The 13,398-nt window shown below is 41.2% G+C and overlaps 1 protein-coding gene across 8 annotated transcripts in view; it reads left to right on the top strand.

Annotated features, from left to right (window-relative positions):
* Nucleotides 1–13,398, top strand: part of PLCH1 (phospholipase C eta 1) — an 84,186-nt gene that overhangs the window by 29,691 nt on the left and 41,097 nt on the right. For 5 of the 8 annotated variants that reach the window (XM_064457842.1, XM_064457844.1, XM_064457849.1 and 2 more), the window contains exons 3-4: nt 10,452–10,598; nt 11,687–11,930. In XM_064457842.1, the coding sequence (XP_064313912.1) occupies nt 10,452–10,598; nt 11,687–11,930 (391 nt within the window). Of the gene's footprint in view, nt 1–10,451; nt 10,599–11,686; nt 12,763–13,398 lie in introns of those variants that run through there. The other 3 variants (XM_064457848.1, XM_064457845.1, XM_064457846.1) reach the window with 3 other exon arrangements.

Below are 13,398 nucleotides of genomic sequence, written 5' to 3'. Positions count from 1 at the left end.
GTTTGTGTCTCTTCTATGTCAGGTCATTGGTATCCTCAGCAGTATAACAGATAACTGATTGGAGATGTTTTCACGTGTCACCAGTAGAAATTGATCAGCATGAAACTCAGATGCACAAAACATCATTATTTTAGGTAATAAAATTACTTTGGTGTTTGAGACTGTCAATTCATTGTTTGTCCACAGATGAGTCACTGTTGGTGACTTACACTGAGGTAATTTGAGAATAGAATAGATAAACGTGTTTCTTGAGCAAAATGACTGTTTCTGAAGAGAGTGAATAAATTGGTTCATATTGTCAGTTGCAAGGTGTTCTTCATTCATTACTTTTCATTCTACCCTGCTTTTTCCCCTCCTACTCTCTATTCAAGCCCCACATGTGGATTATTTGGCAGTCTGAAGGAGAAGCAATGCCCCCCTCCAGCCCAGCCACTGTCAGAGCCTAGCATGATGAGTGCGCTCCAGGTCCTGGGGGCTGGATCCCTCTTCCACCCACTTCGTCCTGCAGCTACAGCTGCTCTTCTGCCCTGTGATTTATTCCCCTCACCAGGCTGTGATGCTGTACAGGTGCCAGGATTGCTGTGACATATTGCTGTTTGCTCATAAATTTGCAGGCATCAGAATTCACTGTTTGCACTGAAGCTGGGACAGTTTATCCTCTTCATGTCTCCTGTGTGGGGACAAGAGCAAGCTTTACGGAGGGTGTTCTGGTGGGGTTTTTCAATTTTTTTTTTTGAGAAGGTAAGGCAAGGCAAGGGTAAGATATAAAGGAATGGCACATTGCAGGGGGGGTGGGTGGAGGGGGAGTTGAGGGAATCTGACCCAGCTCCATATGTTGCAGTGGGAAGTGTATTTCATTGAAGTCCTGGGTAGTACCTAAAGAACTGAGGAACAGGGATGATGTTTAATGCTGTAGAACAGAGGCAGGCTTAGAAAAAGACATGCTTGGCTCTTGGGCATATGATCCTTCTTCATGTACTTACTGATTATTTTAGAGGGCAGACATGGGATTCTGGAAGAGAAAGAGCTTGTGGTTTCTGTTTTCCACTGTGACTTCTGCATTCAGAGGTGTGGATCCTGGGATGCCTTTCAGGCTCTTCTTTATCGGTTGCTGTGAGGCCTCAGAGGAGGTGCTCCTGTCTTAGCACTGCTGAGGAGCATGCACAGGTGACTCAGCTGAGCTCCTTTGAGTCAGTTATTGCCATCCTTTCTGGTACCTGAGCAAAAGCTTGCCTAGCAAACGGGAGACCCTAGGGTTTCCTTTGGAGACATGGCCACAGAACCACAGAACTATTTCTTGTATTCCTTGAGATAGGTTATAGCAGCGTGAGGATGCTGCCCAAGAAGCCAAATGCCTCTCTGCCCTTTGCTTGTCCTGAAACCTGTTACTGAGGCTGTCACAGCAACACGTATGGACCAGTTCACTCATCATCCTTGTCAGCAGGTGTAGCAGAAACTATCCGTTTGTTTCTGTCTGCTGTTTCTACCACTTGCTCTACAGTGTCATGGTCTATTGCTGTGCCCTCCCTGCTGTGGGATCCTCACACAGTAATGAGGATTAGGATGTGCAAACTTGTTAACTCTGGTTAATAAATCTATGTTTCTTTTTCACTCTAATGATGTGACAATGTGTTTTGGCAGTTGTCCATGTCTGTGGTTAAATGATTGTGCTTTTCAGTGTTGATAAAGAACTAATTCTGTAGTCTTAATGGAAAACTTCTAATCCTCAGTCATGCTGGGTTGCAGTGGCATCAGAGCTCTCAGAATGAGAGCTTCGATACAATCTATTTCTGAAGGAGAGGAGATCTTGGAGACATTTGTTTTATTTCAGGAACCAGTAGCAATAACATTCCCCTGTAAGCTGTCACACAGTTGGTCTCTTGGCTCTGTGTTGGCAGGCTGTGGCCTGTCAAAGGTAGTGCTTTATGGATGAGGCTTACAGTTGGGCTCGCAAAGCCTTGTGACTGCTCAGGCCACCAGGATGCTTTAGCAGTGTAAGTGTCCAGCAGGACTGCAGAGAAGCTGCACCTGCTGCATGATCTGTTCATCAGCTGCTTCCCAAAGTGCTGTGTGAATGAAACTCGGGCTGATTTCTTGAAGATAATAATTAGAAGTCATCTGAGTGGGCAGAAGGAAGGTATTCTTGAGCAGAGGTGGAAAACATGCATTATTCATTGTATCTGGGGGCTGATCTCTTGGATTTCCATTCTTGAAGGGTAGAGCTCAAAAAGGGGATCCCAGGCCCTGTAAATAAGGTAGTGTCCTAGGAAGTAATTTCCTGCACTGCACAGTACTTTAGAAGATAGTCTCACTGTAGGAACAAGATTTATGAATAAGGATGATTAAAACTCTTTTGGGATTACATTGTAGTGCCAGGTCTTTGTTTTGATGCTTCTGGTTCCTTTCTGATCTCTAAGTGCAAAAGAGGAGGGGGACTCGGTCTGGGAAAGGACTCTGGACACTCCCATGACAGGAATAACTAATTTTCAAAAGTCAGCTTTGGAAAAAGCATACAGCAGAAAACTTGTAACTTGTAATATGAAAATAAGATTAGTTAAATTGATCATCCTAGAAGCATTAAGCCAGCAATCTCAATATGGTATGCTGAAACAGAATCCCAGAATGGTAGGGGTTGGAAGGGACCTCCGGAGATCATCTTGTCCAACACCCCTGCGTGAGCAGGCACACCCAGAGCAGGGGCACAGGACCGCGTCCAGGCGTTTGAATGTCTCCAGGGAAGGGACTCCACAACCTCTCTGGGCAGCCTGTGCCACTGCTCTGGCACCTGAACAGGAAAGAAGTTTTTCCTCATATTGAGGTGGAACTTCCCGTGTTCCGACTTGTGCCCATTGGCCCTTGGCCTGTCATTGGGCACCACAGCAAAGACTCTGGTCCCATCCTCTTGATACCTGCCCCTCACATATTTATAAGTATTAATAAGATCCTCCCTCAATCTTCTCCAGGCTGAACAAACCCAGGTCTCTCAGCCTTTCCTCATAAGGGAGATGCTCCAGCCCCCTGACCGTCTTGGTAGCTCTTGGCTGGACTTGCTTGACCAGTTTTCTGTCCTTCTTAAACTGGGGGGCCCAAAACTGTACACAGTACTCCAGATGTAGCCTCACTAGGGCAGAGTAGAGGGGGAGGATAACCTCTCTTGACCTGCTGGCCACACTCCTTTTGATGCACCCCAGGATACCATTGGCCTTCTTGGCTACAAGGGCACGTTGCTGGCTCGTGGTCAGCTTGTTGCCTACCAGCACTCCCAGGTCTTTTTCAACAGAGCCGCTTTTCAGCAGGTCAGCCCCCAGCCTATACTGGTGCATGGGGTTGTTCTTCCCCAGGTGCTGGACCTTGTAAACAGCGGTTACTATGAAATACATATTACTCATAAACACAACTTCTGGGAGTTACTGGTACCAAGTGTTGGTTTTGGTGGGTTTTTTTTGTTGTGGTTTGTTTTTGTGTGGGTTTTTTTTTGTTGTTGTTGTTCTTTAAGGAAAGAAGACAACAGCAGCTGGTTCTCAGACTTACTAAGACTTAAAACTGTACTACTAGATTCCCCCCTGGGTAGTATATGTTTTTGAGCTTCACACGTTTTATTTTTCTGTTTGTGTATTATTTAGTGAATTTATAAGCATGAGTTGTTTTTCAGATTTAGTGATTTTCATTGACTGTAGGCCATTCACAATTGTTTTGAGTAGTCACAGTTTTTGTTTTGCTGGTTACTCGTTTTGATTCTCAACCTTCTTGAGGACTGAAATGAAATACCTGCCCTGTTTTCATCTGGCCCTTGCAAGTGCTAGCACCAGCTTTTGGTGTCTCTGCAGGTGAGTGTGACTTCCTTGAGGATTTCTTGAGATATGCAGAAGTGTGAGAGGTTGTCCATCTCATGTCCATAAACTTCACAGAGATTATGATTAAATCCACTGTAAGAAGCTTAATGTAAAATTCCATGAGGGGTTGGAAGAGTTGCTGCAAAGCAAATGAAAAACTGACATAAAATGAGATGTGGCTGTTAAGAACTGTTGCTTCCCTCAGACCTGCCTCTGCTCTCCTCTGCTTTTTGGCTGTTATGTAACAAAAGAGCAATCAACAATTTAATTACATTAGTGGTAAGCTGTGCGGTGTGCTGGATATTGTTGCTATTCTATGGGATTTAGAGCAAATGTTCTCTCTGGGGGATGGGGGCATGGGTAAATGGCTTTTAATGGCATTAGTGTAAAGGCAAACTCAAAGCATACTCATGATGAATAAATGGCTGCCAAGCAGGATGATGAGAAGAGTTCAGACAATTGAGAATGTTTTTTTGCGATCACGCTTAGAGCATCTTCACTACTTGGATTGTGATAGTTTAATTGCATACTGTTGTCTAGTTTAGGGGTGTGTGTGCTTTTTTATTTGCACGTTTCTTCACTGCCTGCTTCTGTGAATGTGCCTCTACGTCCGTAAAAAATGGACTCTGAGCTGGATCCAGATACACGATTCCAGTCATGGGAGCATGCTGTGACTTCTTTGTCACCCACCAACCACCTACTTTTTGTGTAAAAGCCTTGCTCAGAGTTCGTTTTTGGAATATTGGGGTTTTTAAATCTGAAAACTTGAGATAATTGCTATCGTGGCATTTGGAGTTTAAATAAAGTAAGATAAACCATGCTTTCTGTGGTGAGGAGCAGTTATCCTAAGACGAGGTATAGGATCCTGTTCTGGTTCTTGGGATACCACAGCACAATGAATTACAGGAGGTGTCTACAGAAGTCCTGGCAATGCGTGTGGGTGGGAACAGCACATGATGATAGTTGGGGGGGTCTTTTGGTTTCTTTCTTTCTGAAGAGAGAAACTAACAATGTACCTGCAAAGTATCTAGTGAAACCAAAAATACTGAATGTAGGGAGAAGAGCTCGTGTTGCAATTGAAAAAGTAACTTCTGTGTTTTATGGATTTCTCTTACATCCTCGAGCTTAATGTTGGCTTAATGCAGCTTGCTGCATATAAATTAGAAACACAGTTTATATCCTCTCTCATAATTATACTTCACATTGTTGGTAATGCCTTTATACCTTATTTAATCTTTTGGGTTTTTTTCAGACAGCTGTAACATTAAGCCCATAAAAACAAGACCTGAGACTAAACCTTTTTTTTCTTTTGGTTGCACATTGAAATACTAATTTCTTAACATGTAGTAATGTAATAGGGAAAAATAAGGAAGAGCTGTTTTTGTGGACAGCAGTTCTAAAAAAAAATTTACTATCTGTCTCACAGCTTGAGTCATGTAATCTTTATACTCAGTTATAGGACACTTCCTAAAGCTACTAAATATATTCGTATCCCACTGTATTTTTAAGGGCCCACTGTATTAACTTACTATGCATTTTCTGTGAACATGAGCTGTTTGCACGTAGCAGTTGCACATACTGCCCTTTGCCAAAATAGGTTTTACTGGCTGTCCTGAAATTTAATTAATAACTCATTATTTAAAGGCCTGTGTACATTGTCTCGTAGCTTTCTTGGGCTGTCTCATAGAAGCTGAGGGAAATGCGGGTGAGATTCTTCTCAGGGTGAGCTGAGTGCCCCTGTGGCACAGGCTGCCATGTGTAAACTTGGGACAAGCATGGAAGTTTAGTTGAAACTTTGCATGTGTGTGTGACTTACTGCACAGGACCCACAGAGTAAAAACTATGGGGCCTTGAGCTTTGTATTTTTGTTGTTGTTGAAATAGTTAACATATTCTCTTTGCAAGTAATGGTCCTTTGATGGCAATGGTGGGAAAAAAAATGCTTTTTAAAGTGAAATCCCACTGAAGCTAAAAAAGTGAAATAAACCCCTGTTCACCCTAAACCTGTATTCCATCAAGGTTTTGCTGTAGGCTCTTGACAATAGAGAGTTTTGACACTAATGATTAGGTAATATTATTATCTTGAATACCTAAACCCCAAAATACAGCAGCAAAAATATCTCAGACCTGTTCCTGCTGTTGCTTCCTTTTAGGGTTACATGACTGTAAAGAAGGGTTGGGGAAGCTAATGAGGGCTGACGGCATAGCAAGACCAAGTGTTCAGGAGCTGGGGTAACCCAGAAAACCTTGGTGCAGTGTTTGTTCGTTGTTGCATGTGGGTGATGGGACAGCTGGTGCCACACTGAGCATCCCAGCCAGCACCCTTTAGGTGCTGGTGCTGCTCCTGCACGGTGCCTGCCTGTTGGCTCCAGTTGTGAAGTGACCAGCATGCTTATTTAATCTTGGATGAACATGTTTTATGGGGAGGGGATGTTTGTTTCACTGCTGTGATGTGCCCTGTCTATAAAAGTGCACTTCTGTTTTACTGAAAGTGCTGCCAGGGACAACGTTTTAATTCCCTAAATATTTTCCTTCTAGTATCAACTAAGGGGTCTGGCATGCATCAAAGGTTTTGTAGTAAAACACAACAGGCAGATATGCATGTCATGACTATCACTGTTGAGAATTAAACTAAATTAATTGCAAACTACTGAAAAACAGGACTCCTATAGGGGACGGCTGTTAAACCTGTGAACAGAGCTGTAACTTTTTGTGAGGGGTTCTCGCAGGGTTCAGTGCTAAGCTATTCCCTTGTTATTAAAGACCTGATTGCACATGGGGATAGATTAGAGCAGAGTTGGATGGAAGGTAGCGTTGGCTGATTTGGGGCGGATTAGAATGCTTTTTGAACGTAAGGCCGCGTATGGTTAGTGATCAGAGTTCCAGCTTAGTGTTCCCAGGCAGCAGCTCGATTTATTCAGCAGCGAGGAGCAGTGTTGTCAGGTAGAATAAATAGCATCTGCCTAACGTGCAAGACTTCAAGTAACATCTGGATGTGCCCGGGGCTCAGATGGCTTTCCTCCTGGCTTCAGAGGTCTACCGTGTGCTGGGGAGTGTGGCCACTTCAGAAAAAGTCCAACTGGCACAGATGGGTTTGTATCTGGTTTACCATTCAATAGAAAGCAGTTCCTTTGGAAAAGGAGTTGTGTACTACTAAGAGTGATTATCATCTCTTGAACTGCAAATTAAAAAAAGCTCTCTGAATTCAGGTCTGTTTTGCTTTAAATGGTTATTTTGGGAGGAAAAAATAGACTGCTATTTCAATATTATTAAAAGCTGTTAAACTACAGGATGTCTGTTACGATGATTTTAGACTGTCAGGAATAAGTTTACATAACTCTGGAAGCAGAAGTGATTTTGTAGTTTTCAGATTTTTTCATTTGAAAGTAAAGCTTTAAATACATAGTGCATAAGCATATTTTATTTGAATTTCCAGATTTATTAACTTTTCTTTGTTCTTGTAACATATAAACTACACTGTATTCTAGTTTAACTTAATTCATTTTCAGACTCTGGGCAAAATATGCACAGCTAGTCTTTGTGTTAGAAAAATACCATATAATGGAAACCATGCCTTGCTTTCTTAAATTTTAATACATGTTTGCATAGAGGAGCTGCTTCATTTACTCAATATTTGTGGTTTATCTAGAGGATTAAATTTTTCTGGAACAAATTTTCCTATTTCTTAGTGAAAGCATTCTTGAATTGCTTTTCTGGAGCTTTATTCTGAACTGCCTCTGTTTAATAACGTCACCTTATTCAGATGCTAATGCATGGTGTCTATCTGTTGGGAATGTCTGGTTAAAGACTGAAATTAGCATATTGGGAATAGATTTGAAAAAGTCTTTCTTTGTGTGCTTATATTTTATAAATAGCTTAAAGTAGAGGATGGTGTATTTTGTAAATGGTTTGCAGAGTTGAAATCCAAATAGGCCGATGAATGGTGTGGCATTTCTGTTGTTATCTGTTCTTTAAAGCGGATTCTTTCTGTTATTAACACCTCCACAGTATGGATGATGCTACGAACTCTCTTACATGTTTACTATTCTTCTTTTAAATGTTTGCATTCTGATGGTATTTTCTTGGAACTGGAAGAGCGCAAGCAAAAGACATGGCGCTTACTTGGGCACTATACTTATTGCAGATGGCATTTGAGAAATGGGGAATGTTGAGATATTTGGCAGGAACTGGATTTCTTCCACTTCTTGTCTCTATTTGTGAAAAAAGTGTTTTAAAATCTACTCCATATAACTTTGATTCTGAAATCTATCTGAAACTGTGTATGTGAAATGCATCTAGAACAATTACAAATATGATGTAGAAATGTTTAGGCAATTGAAACCGAAGAAGAAACTGATCACTTTTTATTATCTTTTTTTCCCATGGTTTTGTTGGCTGTAATTGTCTGAGTGTGGCCCATTTTATGCTTTTCTTGCGTTAAAGAAGCATAGTCCTCTTTCTTCTGCCTTTTGTTAGCATTACTCAATGACATCTTAGTGACAATGACATCATTTTTTTTTTCTGGCAACTGAGCTGATGATAATAGAAAGACTTATGTGAGAATTAGTTATTTTTCTAAGACCTTTATTAATAAAACCAATAGCCTTAGGTGCAAAGAAGCAGATTTTCTGTGAGTAGCTTGTTGCTAAACCTTTTCCTGAGCTAAACCCCTATTGCAATCAATCACTCTAATAGTGAAATAAAAATGTGCATGCAGTTTGAGCCCAGGCTAACGTAGCAGTTCAAATTTGCGTATCCACACACACTGGTATGGCCTTTTCTTATGAAAAGCCTTATTTCTGTGCTGGAGGACAATTCTTGTTTGTTTGTTACTTATGAATCCAAAACAAACTTGATCTAAACTCAGTTCCAAAGTGAAAGGCTCAGTCTGCCAGAAGAAGGTGTGTGTGTGTACATATATATATATATATATGTAGTAAGCTTTAAAGACTTATTTTTGCTTCACTTAATCTTTAAGATTCTGAGTTTTCAAACCCTTATGTCCTAAAGGCTTGTCTTCCTGGTACTTTGTGCATCTTAAGATAGATGCCAGTTCAAACTGCCACAGTTAGCATGTGGATACTGTATAACATCCATTCCTGGCTTGATTTATATCACTTTCCTGGCTCATCTCAAAGCAATTCCAAATCCATCCATGTGTGATGATTCAGAGGAGGCTGTATATTTATAGACATAATAAAGGACAAATTGATTGCACTTTTGCTTTCAAAAGAGTTTGATTCTGTTCAGCTCAACCTGTGTTCTCATTCCTCCAAAAAAGACAACAACTCAGCAAAAACACTGCTTCTGATGTGGTTATTTGATGCAGGGTTTGGCTTGCCAACAAAAAGGGCTTTGTGTGAGGCAGCCAGGGGAAGTTGGTCCAGCGACAATGGCTGTTTGCCTCATGTTTGACTAATGTTTGGGATGCTGCTCTGACCGCATCTGATTCAGAGGTGCTTTGGAAGGAGCAGCAGGCTTGTTCTCCTTCACTGATGGCCTCAGGGTTGTGTGGCTCTCTGTTGGAAGACGTGTTCTGGCCATGCTTCTGCTGTGGAGACAAACTGAGCAGGACCACCACGTGCTTTGGTGTACAGGAGCACTGTGGAGTTTCAGCTGGTGCTGAAACTGCTGCTTGTACTGCTTCTGCCACTTCCTGTGGGAGCTAAGGAGGTGTCAGGAGTTGAGAAAACAAACCCTAGCTCTGGCTGAAAGGAGTGGGAGGGTGTTATTAGTCTTTACTGTGATAACAAGAGGAGTACTGAAGAGAGAAGTGGTAAAGCGAATAAGGGTGGTAAGAAATAAAGACAGACCCAGATAGTATTTGGGAGCCAGCCAGAATGTAAACAAATCACCTGGGAGGTGAATTTGGAGTGATATCAAGTGAGGAGAGAGATAGAGGTAATTTAAGAGCAGGGATATATACTGAGATCAAGAGGAAATGTTATCTTCATTCTAGTGTTTAGAAAACTGTAGGAGGGAAGGTGTGAGATGAAATGGAAGAGATGGGTGTATTTTAGTCCAAACAGAGAAACAAAGCCTTATCGTCCAGGATGGGATGGGTGGATAAAAGGAAGTCATCCCAGTATGTGATTGGAATTTGGTAGCAGGATGGAGAGGGCGTAAATGTGTGTAGCAGGGAGGAGGGATTGTGTATTTGTAATTCCTTTAACAGTTCTAATGGTGTCAAAAGCACAAGATATAAGATAAAGGATTGCAGAGCCCAAAGGACTGTGGAGTTTGAATGATAGTCTCACCACTCCAAATTTGCAGAGTGCTGGTTAAATTTACAGTACTGTGTATAATATAAAAATATTTAAAGGAAGTAACTGTGGAACAACTATAAAATATTTTCCTTCAATATATGGTAAAGGTTTTTTTTGCTTCCTTTATCGTGATGGTGTTTTGACAGATGATTTTTTAAAATATTCCTATGTGGAGAAACTAGTTGCAAAGAAGAAGAAATAGTGTCTCTCTTACACAGCAACGACTAGTTCCTGTCATTAAAGGCGCAAGTAAAAAAATTTATATGCTTGGCAGATGTTGGAAAGCCAATAGGTTATTTTATTAGTGGAATTAGATGGCCATTTAGTTGAAACCATTTTGTTCTGCTTTGCAGTTGAAAGATGCATGAGTGTTATGCAGTCTGGGACTCAGATGGTTAAGCTGAAGAGCGGAACAAAAGGGCTGGTTCGTCTCTTCTACCTGGATGAGCACAGGACCTGCATCCGATGGAGACCATCCAGAAAAAGTGAAAAGGCAAAAAGTAAACTTCTAATATTTCTTGTAATTTTTGGGGCAGTTCAGTATTAGAATGTGAATTACAGAGGGAAAGCTGAACAATATTTCTTTGATCAATTAAATAAATGCTTTTTGATGCTTATTTTAAATGTGATGTGATACATGAAGGTTTTCAAGAGTGTGAGTAGAGTTTAACTGCCTGCTTAAAGTTCAGGATTGTGAAAGGAAAGGGAGTGTGGTTCAGTTGGATGTCAACATTTTCCATAGGCTTATATGAACTATGAGCAAACTGAAGAGTGACTTGATAACAAACAATGCTGAACACTTTTTAATGTGTATGTCACAAATTTAAAAACGGAACCTAGAAAGGTTTAGATTGATGTTTCTTAATCTTAACTGTGATAATTTTCTTTAGGCATTATTACATCTTCAAGTTAGAGTATAGCATTATTCTAATTGAAACTGTTCCTGCTGCACTGTTTTAAATAGGAAATTCAAATTGTGGTTTATAGAATAAAATAAGGACTAAAAATTCACAAAACTGTTACAGAGGGTTGAGATTACAAACAAGCAGTTGGGAAGGTGGGAAGGCTACAGATAGTGACAGTTGATGTTTTTGGGCCTGTGTGTAGCGGCTAAGAGCTGCTGTGTGGAACAGCATACCTGTTTGGAGCCATGGCATTGGGAGCCATGTTACCCTAGCACAGTAATGGATATCCCTGTCTTCCTGCTGTAGAAAGCATGGCTGTGGTGGGTGCAGTCCCTTTGGAGCTACGCAGTATTTCACTGATTGATGGAAGACGCTTGGCATCCGTCTCCTCGTGCTCCCCTTTGAGTAGCCTACAGGCTTCTGATGTAGCAGGGAGCACTCAAAGAGCTTTAATGTGACCTGCCAGTACATGCACTGGCCTACCTTTGAGGCAGCTGTACTGTGCATGTGGCATGGCCAGAGCAAGGATAAGCCTTGAAAGCAAAAAGCCCTTTTGGATGTGAAGATGTAATATTAAAAACATTTAATGACTTTTAGTCTGAATAATTCAGAAGTGCTGAAAAGCAGGAAGAAGTTGGAAGTATATCCAGCCTGTCAATCTTTTTTTCCCCTTTTCCCCACAGTTGTCATTGATTCCATTTACAAAGTCACTGAAGGCCGGCAGTCTGAAATCTTCCACCGCCATGCAGAGGGGAACTTTGACCCAAGCTGTTGCTTTACCATTTACCATGGCAACCACATGGAGTCGCTGGATCTGATAACATCTAACCCAGAGGAAGCTCGCACCTGGATCACGGGACTGAAATATTTGATGGCTGGAATAAGTGATGAGGACTCGCTCGCTAAGCGACAGAGAACACACGATCAGTATCCTTTTATAAGCCTGAGCTCCAGCTTTGGGTTCTGTATTTCTGGCTTGTTTCTAGTGACTTCAGCATAGGGTGTCCTTTCGCCTCTTGGTAAGTGACTAAAAACCTTGCCATTGATTGCAATGGAAACCTGAGTTATGGGTTTGACATGGACACTTATCTGTGTAATAAAACATCAGCTGTGCTTTAGGGACTGGATTAAACTCCGTTGAAAGCAGGGGATAGTCTTGCGTTTTGTTAGTGAAATTCTTATTGAAAGGTCAAACCAGTCATTTCTAGTTATCTCAATAAATACTAACCCCAGCATGATTTCAGGATTTCTGTCGTCTTCTGTTTGTCCAACTGTGCTTTTAATCTTCTGCTGTAAATTGCAAGATCTATTCGAAGACACTGTTTTCAGGATTTTACTGATTGAAGGCTTGAATTTGTTAGCCTGTGCACAGGTGAAACCCTAACGTTTTTGGGAGCCTTTCAGTAAACTGGCTAATAACTCCTGGCCATCTCTGCTTCTCTTGATATATGTCAGATATCTGTGCTTCTCAGCCTCTGCTGATTGTCAGGAGCACAAATCTTTAAAGCTTCTTAAGTGTTTGTTGTAGCCTAGTAACCAAAATGAACTTGTAAAGATTATGCCTATTGAATATTTTCCTGATGTGCTTTCTTTCACAACAGGGCTGCCTAGAATCTTAAATACAAAGAACACTTCCCTAAACAAAAAAAAACAACCAACAAACCCACCTTGATTAAAACTGTAACCTGTCTCTTCTGCTGCGCAAAAGTCTACAGTGGTCACTTGTAAATACTCCTTCTGGAGAATATACACATTTCAGGTATTTTCAATTTATATTTTCAGTGTTTAACTCTGATACAAGATAGACATAGATCCATTTGGGGGATATATTGCATGCTCTGTTGCACACATACTCAACTTGCTATATTTATCCAGGAATTTTCTGAGCTGCTCTGTGTTCTCTACTGGTGAAACATCACTTCAGGTCTTGTTTGTGTTATCGAATGCAGCAGCTAGGAGACTGCAGACAAAATGACCCTGTACCAGTTCCAGCTAGTGTAAGAACTTAGTAAAAGCTGCAAAGGGAGATATGTGCAAAGAAGGGGTAAAAGGTACTAGTTAGAAAGTGGAGAAGTTCAAGCAGAATGAGGGGAGAAGTGGAAGAGATACCGGAACAAGCCTAGCAATATTTGAAAACTTAGAGTACATTCTCAGAGGAGAAGCTAGTAGCAGTAATGAGAGTACAACGGGGCTGGTATTGTGAATCCAGCTGTAAATAATTGTCATAAACCAGTACTGGTTTTAAGCATTTGACTGAAACCATAGCAAGGACAGGGGGACAGAACTAGTTCAGTGTCGCCTCAAACCCATGTAAACCTGCAGAACATCCAAAAAAGGTCGTGTTAGAGATGAGCCTTATGCAGCATGAAGGATCACTTCTTGTTTTCTGAATTTG

The sequence above is a fragment of the Phalacrocorax carbo genome, chromosome 7 (assembly GCF_963921805.1).
Source record: "Phalacrocorax carbo chromosome 7, bPhaCar2.1, whole genome shotgun sequence".
Lineage (NCBI taxonomy): Eukaryota > Metazoa > Chordata > Aves > Suliformes > Phalacrocoracidae > Phalacrocorax > Phalacrocorax carbo.
The sequence above is the reverse complement of the archived record's forward strand: the minus strand, read 5'-3'. Positions and strand labels throughout refer to the sequence as shown.